The 13502-nt window shown below is 42.2% G+C and overlaps 1 protein-coding gene across 3 annotated transcripts in view; it reads right to left on the reverse strand.

Moving 5' to 3' along the window:
- The window catches only part of CSNK2A2 (casein kinase 2 alpha 2), a 35508-nt gene that overhangs the window by 2146 nt on the left and 19860 nt on the right, over nt 1-13502 (reverse strand). The window contains exons 5-11 of one of the 3 annotated variants that reach the window (XM_055551108.1): nt 11784-11843; nt 8605-8688; nt 7688-7798; nt 7314-7415; nt 6372-6472; nt 5425-5573; nt 3915-4008 (exon numbers count right to left, since the gene is read on the reverse strand). In XM_055551108.1, coding sequence (XP_055407083.1) covers nt 3932-4008; nt 5425-5573; nt 6372-6472; nt 7314-7415; nt 7688-7798; nt 8605-8688; nt 11784-11843 — 684 coding nt within the window. In that variant the 3' untranslated portion in view covers nt 3915-3931. Of the gene's footprint in view, nt 1-2355; nt 4009-5424; nt 5574-6371; nt 6473-7313; nt 7416-7687; nt 7799-8604; nt 8689-11783; nt 11844-13502 lie in introns of those variants that run through there. The other 2 variants (XM_055551110.1, XM_055551111.1) reach the window with 2 other exon arrangements.

Here is a 13502-nt window from a genome sequence, read left to right on the forward strand (position 1 = left end):
CGCCACCTCCCCTCCCCTCATCCCCACCCTGGGGTTACTTTCTAATGGCAAGATATCACTCAGTCATAGATTTAAGCAGCTCACTGACAAACTTTGGCTAGTCTGCTCATATGGACCCTGCTTTTGCTTTTGGGTTTACATCTCAATGGCCTTGACGCTGATCAGCTACTATCCACTGCTATTCATGTGTCGGAGGGCAGGTTGCTCTCTCCTGTGTATGCTTGTGCAGTAACACAGGTTTCTAGATGAATCATTAATCTGAACTGGCATTAAAGGAGACTGTTGATGGGGCTCTCTCAGATCCATTTCAATGCATATATAAAAATTCTTCCAATTGTTTGTGTCCCCAAATGATTTTGCTTCCATCCTCATCACAGCAGCACCTGGGAGAAGCTAAGTCATTTCCCTGAGTAGGCGCAGGCGGAGGCCCACGGCCGCGGGCTCTCTCTGGGACTCAGCACCTGCCTCGAGAGCACCACCGTGTGGTCCCGCTGGAACCAACCCATGGGGGAGTGCCCATCTCAGGGCGTGTTCCAGAACTTGAACTCTGTGCCCTGCCTTGCTTTCACCCCTCAAAAGTCATGTTCCTTCCTCTCAAGATCTACCTTTGCACTGCTTTATTTTTAAACTGATTCCCTGTCTTCTTTAAACAACCCGCTCTCCCGTCCTCTCTCCCTGCCCCAAGGATTACAAACTCTTCTGTCTCCTCTAATCAATCAGATGGAGAGTACCTTCCTTCTCTGCAAGGGAATACACATGCTTTGAGCCTCATGAGTACTGGTATGCTGAAGAATGCCTGTGAGGGGACCCAGCAGAGGGACTGATGTCCACACGCCTCATGGAACTGGCACTGACACCCCTCTGAGTGCTAAGAAGACTGGGAATGCCTGGTCTGCGTTATACACTCCATGTATACTTCTCCCGCCCAGTCACCCACCGCTGGCTAGAACAGGATAGGGGTGGGCCAGCTGATAGGATCCTGGGGAGAGTGAGCTGCAAGCAAACCCGATGAAAATCTTAGCACTTCATCAGTTCTGCTCTCACCATGCGATTTCTCAGCTGAAGCAGAGAAACCTTGCAGCTAGACCCACTTGTGGCCAACAACCTCTGATACACCCATCTGTATTTGGCACAGGAACCTTCTGTTCTCGCCACGCCAGGTCTATGTTTTTGAACATAGGCAGTACCTGAGATGACAGTGTAACACTACCCTGTTCCCCACATTATTTTTTCTTTTCTTTAGGAAACAGTAAATCCTTATCTTAGGCACTTTTAACCTGTTATAAGGTAATGAAGCAAACAAAATGTCTAATGAAACTTACTGAGATGAATTTAAGAAATAATATGCTAACCAGAAAGGATACTGGGTGGGTGAATCTACCATAGCTTTGTCTAGATATTAGACTAGACTCACACACACACTCTCTCATCTGTCTTTTGAATTTTCCAAGACTGCTTCCTAATCCAGGAAAAGACTAAAATCTCAGGGGAGCTAGGTCCATCTGCACACAAAATGGTTTTGGAGCTAGGAAAAGAGGAAAGGTCTGGACTAGACTCAGTTCAGTTTGGGAAAGAACCAGTCATAGTCAGCCAGCCACAAGTTGGGTGTCAAGACCAGCCTTGGAAAGGAGTGAGCATTTTCAACTCAGTTATGCTTTATGTCTAGGGCATGAACAGAGGTAAAAAGTAGCGGTGGCGAAAAAGTAAACTGTATGCATAAACTGGAACAATTACTCCTCTGCCAAGCTGCAGCCACAGAGCCTGAGGACGGGCAGGTGAGCTGTGTTTGCACATACTACATCATGACGAGAGACAGAAAGGCATAAGTCAGTCACCCGACCCTTTTCCACATGCTTGTATTGCCTCTGGGGGACTCAAGCAAAAGAAGCAGGGTTACTACTTCATCAAGACTCTTCAGCAGGCTCTCCCTGCCTGGTCCAGACAGGTGACTTGAAGGAAAAAAAAAGAAGAGTGGGGGAAGGGAATGGGTGACAAAAGAGGAGATGGGTGGGGCAGGAAAGACACACAGTGGCACATCTCCCTAATAAATAATAGCCAACAGCTTGGTGTCACCTAGAAGGGCATGTCAGAAGGCGTCTGACAATCTGAAACACCTGCGTGTTGCTGCCTACCATATCAATATAGGTTCAGCCAAGAAGTGCTGTCCAGTTTCTCATTTTCAGGTAGAACAAATGTGTACATTAATATACAGGACGTGCAATGAAGGCAGGAAGCACTGGTTTGAGAACCTTAACTGAATGCATTTCCTGGCTTTGGGATCTTGTTTTATTTGTATTTTAAGTTCCCACTGACCAAATGACAAAAATAGAATCTACATTTAGAGATAGGACCTGCTACCAATATCAATACAATTTTATTGGAATATGGAATGTAAACAGATGCTTTCAAGCAAACAATCTAACCTTATAAAAATGTATGGCATTATTAAATAGTTAATAAAGAAATCCTAAAGTGTGATGTGGTGGTAGACACCTTGAGCTCTAGCCCAGTGTGAGAGGTCCCCACAGTTGTGGCATGGCTCTGCAGCTGGGGTCAGGGGGCTGCGTGCAAACCATGCTGATAACAGGTCCCCAGAGTAACATCAGCCCCTATTTTTCAAATCTTCTTAAACAAAATACAGCTTCCTTTGCTTAACACGAAGGCTAGCACAATGGATCCCTATCTTTGACACCTGTCCCAGCAGCTCCACTACCTCCCCAAGTCCCATGTATGTTGCTCTCTCTGGTCGCTTGGGTTACGGGTGGCCCTGCCCACATAACACCAGTCTCTGCACGTGAGAAAGACTTTTCTTTGCCAACACATTCATGGATACCTATCAGAGTTCAAAAATGCAGATTACCCTGATTACAGAGGGAAACTGTTTCTCATGGGGATAAAAAGGGGTAAAGTGTAGGAAAGGACTTTCCCTCCCCTGCCACCCAATTTGTCTTTCCTGAATAAATTCTAACAGGATGTTTTTATCCTCCCTCCCTGAAGACTGACTTTCCAGCTTTAGTCATGGTTGTGAACAAAAAATCTTTGTTTCAGAGATGTGCATTAAAATAGGTACACATACAGGGATGTGCTGGGAAATGAAGTTTTCCTTAAAAGACTGGAAAAAGAAAAAAAGCTACATGAAAAAAAGAGCAACAAGATTTTAAGGTTAGGCAAATCAACGAAGGTTACATACAGTAAGCTCCAAGTTATGCAACTTAGCATTCAACTTTTGATGGAACAGATGGACCTGTCCGAGGCATCACAAGGTTTAAAGTGATGCCTCCTGACATCAAATGGGACTCTGGTGAGAGTGACTGCAGTTTGCTCCCAAACGAATACACTTAGAAGAAAACGGCAGGGATGAGGTACATTTCCCAGAGAGCTCATGTCATTAAAAAAAAAAAAAAGAAAAAAAATACATAAAACATGAATCTGTAAAAGAGTTTAGAAAAAAAAAAAAAATACTGTCACTGTTTTAGTATCTCCTTTTCATAAATGAGGCTGGTGTGTCAGTTCAGACTGCTAAAACTTGAGCCTGAATCTCACCAAAGGAAACCCAGACCGCAGTGGAATAGATAGGAAGTCAGATATTCAGAGCTTGTTGACTTCAACAGGTTAATTCAACAGTGGTCTCCTGTTAAATAAAGGAAATGTACAACAACTCCGAGTCTCTCATCTCCCATGCATTCCAAAGGGAGAGGCCCCTCAGATTCTCAACTATGTGCATCGTCAGGCTGCCCAATGGCAGCTCCCTGTAGACTAGTGCTGGGGAGTTTCTTTTTGACAGACTTTTAGGTCTTTACTCTTCTTTGCGTTTAGAAGGAATGGCTAGAATTTCTTTTTATCACACTGTAGTTTTCCTTCAAGGTTTGTGTTTGGTTGGTTGGTTTTATTGGCAAGCATCAATGCTGCATTACCCGTCGCTTTCCAGTCTTCATCGGGCCGCCGTGAGACCACTGGAAAGTACGGCGTTATCTGCACAAGGCTGGGACTGCTCCTTCACCACAGGGTCTGCAAGAAACCAGGAGGACACTCAGCAGAGGCAGGACCAGCCCGGGTTAGGGGCAGACACCATGCAGACCCGACCTTCCTCAGTGAGACAGAAACGCAGGAAACCAGGGTTGAGAGGGCAACAAAAATCAGAGATGCTGAGAAATGACTGGGAAATGCTCTCATAGTCAGCTCATACCTCTTCAGAGTACACGTGCAACTGCTGAGAATTAGGGAAAAGAGAGGCACAGAAACACCCACTGTCCACTGTTCAAAATTTCTACTCATTTTCTTATGTGTTATTTTCCTTGACTACTAATGACATATCCAACTCCTAATTTCTTCAAAGTATGTGTGATGATAAACACTTCAGAGAATGGAAAGGGTGAATAAAAGGAACCATTAGAAGGTCTATGGATTTCAAGCAACAGCATAAAAAATTTTTTGGAAGTATACCATGTATTTGGAAAAGCAGACAGATCATGATTTGCATAATATAAACATCAGTGTTCATAATACAATCAAACTCAGAGAGTAAAAACAGCTTTCTGTGATGGAACCTGGAGAGACGACATCCAGTTGCACTTGAAGAATGAAGGGTAAGATTTTTTAAAATCTGCTTTCAACTACAGTTCATGGGCAAGCAGGCTCACAACCAGAGAGCGTGAATTCTTTGGGCAAGATTTACTTAATCTCCAGAGGGGGAAAAAGAAGGAGGAAAGATATTGAGGAAAGATAGTGTACTGGTTAAGCAAGAGACAGGCTGAAAAGTCTAATCTTGCTTCAGAGAGAAAACTAAGACAGGTCACTTAACCTCCCTTATGCTCAAGTCTCCTCTGTGACTGGATTAAATAACCTCACACTGTCTCTAATGAAAGTCTGGGACATCCTTTATCAGAAGGAGAACCACATGCATGCAGATAAATAAGCAGTCACATAAACTGAGTATACACACACATACTTCAAAGTGAGACCTAAGAAGTCAGTAATACAGATAGGATCTTAGTGAGGGCTTTCCATACTTGCTGTCCTTTCCTCAAATTCCTTGTATTTATTTAACTTCCTTCTTTAAAAATATGCTATGATCACCTTATTATTTTCAACAAGTCACTTGTTTTTTTGGAGGGGAAAAAATCTTTGATTAGGTTTCCACACAAATGTATGTATTTTAAAACTAAATCTTAGATACTTCTGATCTATCAACTTGGGGGTCATAGGCAATGGTCATACAGACCTGACTCAGGGGAACTATAGCAATGAACAAGCAAACACCTGTGAGCATCAAGAAACAGATCTGCAGAGTTATTTCAAGAGTCTAGAACTAATGGGGCCAAAACCCAAGGACAATTCATCCAAATTTCCAGAATTCTTTTGTCTGGCCTCAAAGATAGAAGGTGGAAGAATCTCCCTTTGACAAACCAGGCCCCAGAGACTCACAGAAGTATGGGTGCTCCATGGCCTCTTTGGCAGTCAGTCTCTGTTGATGGTCATATCGCAGAAGTTTGTCCAGAAGATCCAGGGCCTCAGGGCTGACGAGGTGTCTGTTCTCACTATGGATAAAATTTTCCCAGCGTTTCCGTGAATGTCTGAGAAGAAAAGTAAAGTATTAGTATTCTGAGGTTAAATTCTACAAAAATCCTTTTTAGGGCTAAAGCCAGCAAAGTCTTAGAGCACTGCACTGATTACAAGCTGGTTAAACCTCACTGTTATTGGTACCACCTGTCACACCCCCACCCACCAGCACCCTCAAACAAAACAGTACTCTGAGATGGATACATAATTAATTAAAATGTCTACATTTGGTGCAAAATTTGCGGAACCTTTCTAGATAATGTTTTATGCCTCAGGCTTTGAGTCAATTCTGGGTGAGGCATGGAGGTAGGTGAGTAATCTTTATTGTTTAGCAGATATATTTAGAGAGCTGGCCGCAGAAACATGGAGGTTCCATAAAATTACTCTCTGAAAATCGTCAACACAACATTTACTTCTCAACACCATTGTACTGTATCTGAAAATATGCTTTAAAATTTGCTCTTACAGAAAATCCATTATACAGAAGAAGAAGAAACTATAATTCTCTTATTCAAAGAAGAATCACAGCATTCTAAGATTCTGCATTAAAATAAGCAGATGCTGTTTCAGAAAGTTCTTTCCTGTGGCATGATTTTTGTTTTCCATTTTCTATTAACAGAAGTAAAATGATTAGAAGACAGATGTAAACAATGCTAAAATAGCTCAAGTTAAAATATATATGGGGGAAAAAAAGAATATCTCAATTCTGATATAATTAGAAAGGGGAAAGAGCTTCAGAAAGTGATTTCGACTACCCTTTCCCCTTCTGAAATGGGATAAATTCAGAGTCTCTTTCTCTCTCTCTTACTTACTGTCCCAGAATATCGTTGAAGTGCGGATCTAGGTCTATGTGATACTTCTTCAGATACCCATACAGCTCATCTGTACCCAGAACCTTGGCAATGCGAACAAGCTGAAACACAAAACAAACTGACCAAATCACTGAGCACAGAGCTCACTGCAAGCCCGCAGGGATGCTGGACCAAGGAATTAGAAGGCTTCCACATCACTACATTTCCGGGGAACAGATACAGATCTGAGCCCAGGGCACACAGGCAGCAGACTCACGGATATGAAGTTCACATGAACGCACATTTTCAAAATGCCTTTAAAAGGATAACACAACTTATGACAATAATCTTTTAGAAGCTGATGATTACAGGGACATAAGACCTAATACCTATGGGCTCCCCTGGTGGTCCAGTGGTTGAGAATCCGCGTGCCAGTGCAAGGAACGTGGGTTCGATCCCTGGTCCCTGAATATCCCACATGCCATGCAGCAACTAAGCCCATGAGCCACAACTACTGAGCCTGTGCTCTAGAGCCCGGGAACTGCAACTACAGAAGCCCACATGCCCTACAGCTGTGCTCTGCAACAAGAGAAGCCACCACAATGAGAAGCCCGCGCACCAAAGTGACAGAGTAGCCTCCACTCTCTGCAACCAGAGAAAGGCCATGTGCAGCAATGACGACCCAGCACAGCCTAAAAACAAACAAAAAACAAAACCAAACGACTAGAATCTTGTACAAGGAGGTACTTAGCTTTTTTATAGACTCAACTTGGAAGTTGGGCATAAAACAGCACTGTCTGTCACTATCTTTGGGACCACAGATAAGATTCTGTGAAATTCTTTACCCTGAAGAAAAGCTTACACTGAGTGGTATTTAGGGACTTAACGACAGCATTCCTATCAAGATGCTATTTTCTTGGCATCTGCCCCCAAATGCATGGGAGTCAGATGGTATTTGCTTACCTGATCATAGTTATCCTGTCCATGAAAGAAGGGCTCCTTTCGAAAGATCATGCTCGCTAACATACAGCCCAAACTCCACATATCCAAGCTATAATCATACATCTATGGAAATAAAGACAACCTATCAGTGAAGGGGGTTTTACAAATGTCATTTTTCTGACCTGAGTTTCTAATCTTCTATAGATATTTTAAAATTCAAAGCCAAAAAAAGTAGCTGAGACAAATCCATCATTATCATTTTATCATTTTGAGGTATAGACTGGATTTGAATGTAACCAAACTGACTATAAATAAAAACCAGGAAAAAGAAAAAGCCAGGAAAAGCCCTAAGCAAATGTAAAAAGAACTCAGAGGTGCCTCATTAACAACTTTACCTGATAGTCCACAAGGAGCTCTGGTCCCTTGAAGTACCTGGAGGCCACTCGGACATTGTACTCCTGGGCGGGATGATAGAATTCTGCCAGACCCCAGTCTATCAGTCGCAGCTATAAATATGACAGAAATAAAACATGTGAAAGGAGTGTCTCCAGATGCCTCTGTCTTACAACAAGGCCACATCCCATTTGATAATCTTTGGCCACATAAAAAATGTTATCAAGTGCACTGGCTAAAAAGGCACATGTACTTTCTGGGAACTGCTAAAAGGTCATTTTTAGAGCAGAGGACTTGGTTGCAATCTTAGTTGTTTTTCCTTAACATTTAAATTATCCTGGCTTATCATTTCTCTAGATCAATAAAGCTTAAGCTTGTCTTCTGCCCCCATAACCAGCTGCATGTGTTAACACATCCCTCATTACTCACAGTTTCCATTACAAGCTCTAGTCTAACAGAAAGGGTTGGGGACATGTGCCCCACTCCAGGACTGAAGCACTGCTCTAGCTCTTCACTAATCTAACACTAGTTGATTCATTCACTCACCAGTCGGGGCAATCAGAACTGAGTTTCAAAAACAGGAGGGACCCATGTGTACTTTTAAGGCCAGGCAGATTGGTCTGAGGGTCATGAAGAAAGGAAGTAAAAATCACCAGCTGTAGTTTCTTTTTGAGGCCCTCTAGGAAAACCATGAACATAGTAAACAAGTGACTACAGTTAGGGTCAGCTGTCTACTTTGCTTGTGTGCTACGCTTATGTGAAGTAGAAACCAACACTGGAGACTGGAGAAATAACAGTATCTTAAGTCTGCCAAAGGAAACAGCATGGGTCTTTAGAAACCACCTAGGTACTGGCCAGAGTTCGGGTCGGCCCTGAGCCTTCCAATCAAAGGCTTGTTGCTGCCTGGCTGTAATGGTACCTTTTTCTGCTGGTGATCTATCATGACATTGTGAGGTTTCACATCCCTGTGCATGATTCCCTTGCTGTGGCAGTAATCCAGAGCCTATTAGATAAGAAAGCACAGAGAAAAGTAAGCAAACCCTCAACCACCCGTGCCCCCCAGTGCAAGTATATGCTCATTGTGACAGCTTGACTTGAACACCATCTCCCAAAGGGTAGTCTTACTGCCTGTAGTAAAAGAGAAAAAACATGCTCCAGAAGGCACCCCTTGCTCTCTGGGCACACTATGCTGGCAGCTGGTAGAAAGGGGGCTGTCGAGAGGACACCAAGGGCTATTAGAGAAGTTTCTTTACAAGGGGGATGATATAGTAATACTTATTCAGGTACTCCTTTCCTACTTGGCGCTGGTAGCAACAGACCAGCCACCTGGATTTAGAAATCATACGTTGGCTTAATTTGGTGTGTTTAAAACCAGACTGAGGAACCACACTGGAGTCACTTCTCATAATAGTTGGAACAACACATGAAGGATCCACATGGACATGAAAAATGACATCCCAATCTTATCTGCAACACGGCTAATCTTTCAGGTAAGTGTCCCATATGAGTTTTCTAGATTAACATGTCTTCTAATATTAGTATTGTCCTTAAAAACAATCCCTGAGCCAGTTGGGCTTTACAAACTATGATTATGACTCTAAGGGAGAAAATTGCTTCCTATAAGATCACTGATATGGAGCTAAGTTTTTTAAATGTACAAGTCAATGGTTTTTTTTAGTAAATTCCTCAAGTCATGCCACCATGACCACAATCCAGTTTTAGAACTTCTTCATCATCCCAAGAACTCCGTTAAGCTTTCAATCCTGTCTGCTGCTCCTTTCCTCCCCTCTCCTCCCAACCACTGCTCTACCACCTGTGCTACAGGTTTGCCTTTTCTGGATCTTCAGAAAATGAAGTAATACAATGTAAGTACTTTATCTTCTCTTATACAGCACAATTTTCCTAAGATTTATCCATGTTGCTTTGCTGAATCCCTGGCTTCTCCCCACAAGATGCCAGCAGCATCCCTCCATTGTGAGAACCAAAAATGGCTCCAGACATTGCCAAACGTCCTGAGGGACAAAGTGAACCTGATTGAGGCCCGCTGGGATTAGAATACCAAGGGCACTGTACTAGGAATATGTAAGCCAGAATATGATCCATACAACCAGCATTCCAAGAATATGCAAATTTTGCTTCTCCCAGACACAAAAGAGTATACAGTATATGATTTTTTTCACATGAAGGTCAAGAACAGGTGAAACCAAACTATGGTGGAAAAGGTGAGAATATAATCTACGCAAGGAGAGAGATCTTCTGTAACTGCACTGTCCTATATGGTACCTTCAATTTAATTTTTCTCGTTGTCTTGTTTTCTATCAACAGTGGCAGCAAGACTCCACATTGGCTCTGGGGCAGTGTGTAGGGAACCAGGGCTCCTGAGAACACATCTCCCTAAACCGGAACCAGGAGCTTGGACAGGAAGCCTGAGTGAGTCACCAAGCGATCCCTCTGCAGCCCTGGACCTCAGTTCCTTCAACATTTTCTACACTTCTTTTCCCTATCCCTATTTTTCCCCATCTTTGAGAAAACTTAGCAAGTATTGATTCTGTCATTTTGCCCAGTCTTTGCCCAAAGGAATAAACTAATTAGGACCACAATACCTAAGGTGTGAAAAGTACCTGAAGAAAGAAACAGCTGAACAAATATAGTAAGGGGATGAATTCTTTCACCAAGTTCACTATTTGGCTTCCCTGTGGAGGTACTGACTGCTCTTAAATTCCTTGGGGGACTTATTTCAATTTAAAAACCTGATAGTTTCTGACCATTAGGCATGAAAGATATTTTTCAAGTTTCATCTGGGATTCTCTGCCTCATTAGCAGAAAGTATGACCCCCACCGTGTAGCTGCTGCCTCCAGAAGGCAGAGAGGGCATCAGGCACTGGGGGGGCCACTGAAATGACCAGCCTGCAAAGACGTGTATTATTATTGTTATTGGGACGCTGTGACCTGATCCAAGGACACCTCTACATTCTTCCAGAGGTTCTTAAATCGAGATCCATGCATTCCATCCTAAAACTTTATGTAATGTTATATGTATATTTTTATATGCATGGGGGTGGCTCAGTTTTCATTAGATTCTTAGTGACCCCTGACCCTAAAAAACCATTAGTCTACTCCATTGTACAAACCTTTTTAGAATTCTTAAGTTTTTTCCTAGACAAACTAAAAAAGATCATTCCTTAGTCAATCAATAACACCTGAAAATTTCAGTCCTGGGATTAGTAAGTCTCCTAGAAAATCCACTCATCGCCTCTCCTTGCATGTCACGGTTAATTAGCCAGGGCTAAACACGTAGGTTACAGGGCAGGTTGTCTCATATAAGAAAGGGACTATGCGAAACGGCAAGAATAGGATGGCTGTAAAATGTTCACCATCCTTGGATGCATGTCCTTTCATGATGTAACTTAACGCTCTGCCCATGAAAAAGTGGCATCTACTACTTCACTCTTTGAATCCAGGCCTGGCCACGTGCCTTGCTTTGGCCAATAGGGCATTAGCAAACGTAACAAAAGCAGAGGCTTGTAAAGGGCTTACATATATCAAGGTTTGCCCTCTCTTGTTGTTGGGACTTGAGACCACCACGGGAAGTAGCCCAGACCAACTTTCTGAAGGATGAGACCTCAAGCTACACTGGCTGCCATCCCAGCCTGGACCTTCTTGCTCTAGTCAAGCTGACCCAGATCAAAAGACCCACCCATCCAATCCAGTGAATTATGGCAAATAATAAACTGTTTTCCAAAAGTCACTAAGTTTAGGGTGATTTGATATGTAATGAAAACCAATAAGCATTAAACAGCAAAAAACAAAACAATTAAAAACTAAGAACCAACAAGAGTTATGAAGACAGAGATTCTAACCTGTGTATAATGTTTCCAGTACCCCTAACCTGGCCATTTTTCTCAGGTCCACTGGAAAGTTTCTATGTAAAGATCCCACAATGAAGGCCTCAATAAGTTACCCACCCACCCCCACCTCAAACCCATTAAATTCTCTGGGTGTCAAGATATATTCTTCTTGAGTTCTATTATGTTCTCTCAAAAAACTCCTTTAATGAATAATCCTGAAAAAAATTCACTGTTTATGACAGTTACTTACTTTAAGTAGTTCATACATATAAAACCGGATATCAAAGTCTGTCAGGATCTGGTACAGTTGCTGGAATGGATTTCAGAAAACAGAAAGTTAATTTAGTCTTACTGCCTGTTGCTATCCTGAAGTTTGTCATTATTCTCTATAAACATAGTGCTTATGCCACTCAAGAACCCCAGAACCTCTTGCTACCTGATTTGGAACAAATGAAGGCAAAGACTAAAGACAAAGGTCTAATATTTCAGTCTTCAGAAGAAAAAATGAAAGAAATTCCAAAGGCATTAAAAAAAAAAACAAACCCATTTTCACCAACTTGGATCTTTTAAAAACTTGTGTAAGTGCTCCATAATTTCAACAGTCACAATTACATTATTATAGAGGTGAAGTCCAAGCTGTCCAACTGTCCTCATATTCTTAATGAACTTCAAACAAATGACCCCACTGCAGCACCACAGTTTACTTTAGAGAACTGAGTTCCCAGTGGACAGTAGAACCTGAAAACCTCATCAGCCCACATGGTAAAATGGTGGCAAGACAGACAGTCTGCTCATGAAACACGAGCAAAATGAACTGCTATAGCATTTGGAGATGGCAAGAGACTTAACGAAATAAAAAAACCCAGAAAAACCCCTCCAATCCTCCAAAAATCAGTTTCAGGCTGGAAAAAACAACACTTTATAGGCAAAAACTGATGGTAACTAAAGATACAAAATGTTTGGGGTGTGGGGGAGGACTGGTAGGGTGAGATGTTAAAAAAAAAAAAAGAGGAGGAGGAGGAAAGGAGGGAGGTCTGGATGGATATGGGTTCTGAAAATGATTTCAGGCCTAACTGACACAAATTACAGTTTTCATAACTGGTAATCAAAGTTTGTTTTGGATTGAGAATTTTGTTTGTTTTTTTAAATGTCAATTTCTAAGAGACAGAATAGAACCTAGCATATCCAGGTTCATTTAAATCATCAAAAACCCTGTCGGAAACTGTATTATTATTTAGACAATAAATAATAACTCTTTTCCCATCAGTTCAAGCCACATCTTCTACAAAATGAATCAGTACACCTTTATCGAACCTATTTTGTTTCTCTACTGGAAGACTCAAGCCACGTAGGGACTCTCTTCAAGGGGAACAGAACAGTGTATATACAGTGCGTCTGTGTAAAAGGGGGGGAAACTACAACATACGAGTATTTGTATCTGCAAGAATGTCTATTCACTGTGTACTGCTTTTATTAATATTTTGCTAAGTGGCTTTAGTTGTGTCCGACTCTTTGTGACCCATATACTGTAGCCCACCAGGCTCCTCTGTCCATGGAATTCTCCAAGCAAGAATACTGGAGTGGGCTGCCATTTCCTCCTCCAGGGGATCTTACCAACCCAGGGATCAAACCCATGACTCATGTCTCTTGCATTGGCAGGTGGGTTCTTTACCACTAGCGCCACCTGGGAAGCCCATATATTAATATTTTAGATCCATGTAAACATACTACCTGTTTGAAAAAATTTTTTAGGAAAAACAAATTTTCCAAGAATCAAACCTAACTCTAATACCAGGACTTAGTCTCTTTCTCAAATTTCCCCTTATAAGTAACTCTCCCTCCAGTTTAGTACGAGTTATCTGATTCACTCAGAGCACTACAGAGAATGAAAACATCCTTCCCAGTACACTGGTGGTGCCTTGGAGCCGCTCCACTACTGGAGGCTGACCCTGCTTGGACTGAACCATTT

This window comes from Bubalus kerabau, chromosome 17 (genome assembly GCF_029407905.1).
Source record: "Bubalus kerabau isolate K-KA32 ecotype Philippines breed swamp buffalo chromosome 17, PCC_UOA_SB_1v2, whole genome shotgun sequence".
In the NCBI taxonomy this organism is placed as follows: Eukaryota; Metazoa; Chordata; class Mammalia; order Artiodactyla; family Bovidae; genus Bubalus; species Bubalus kerabau.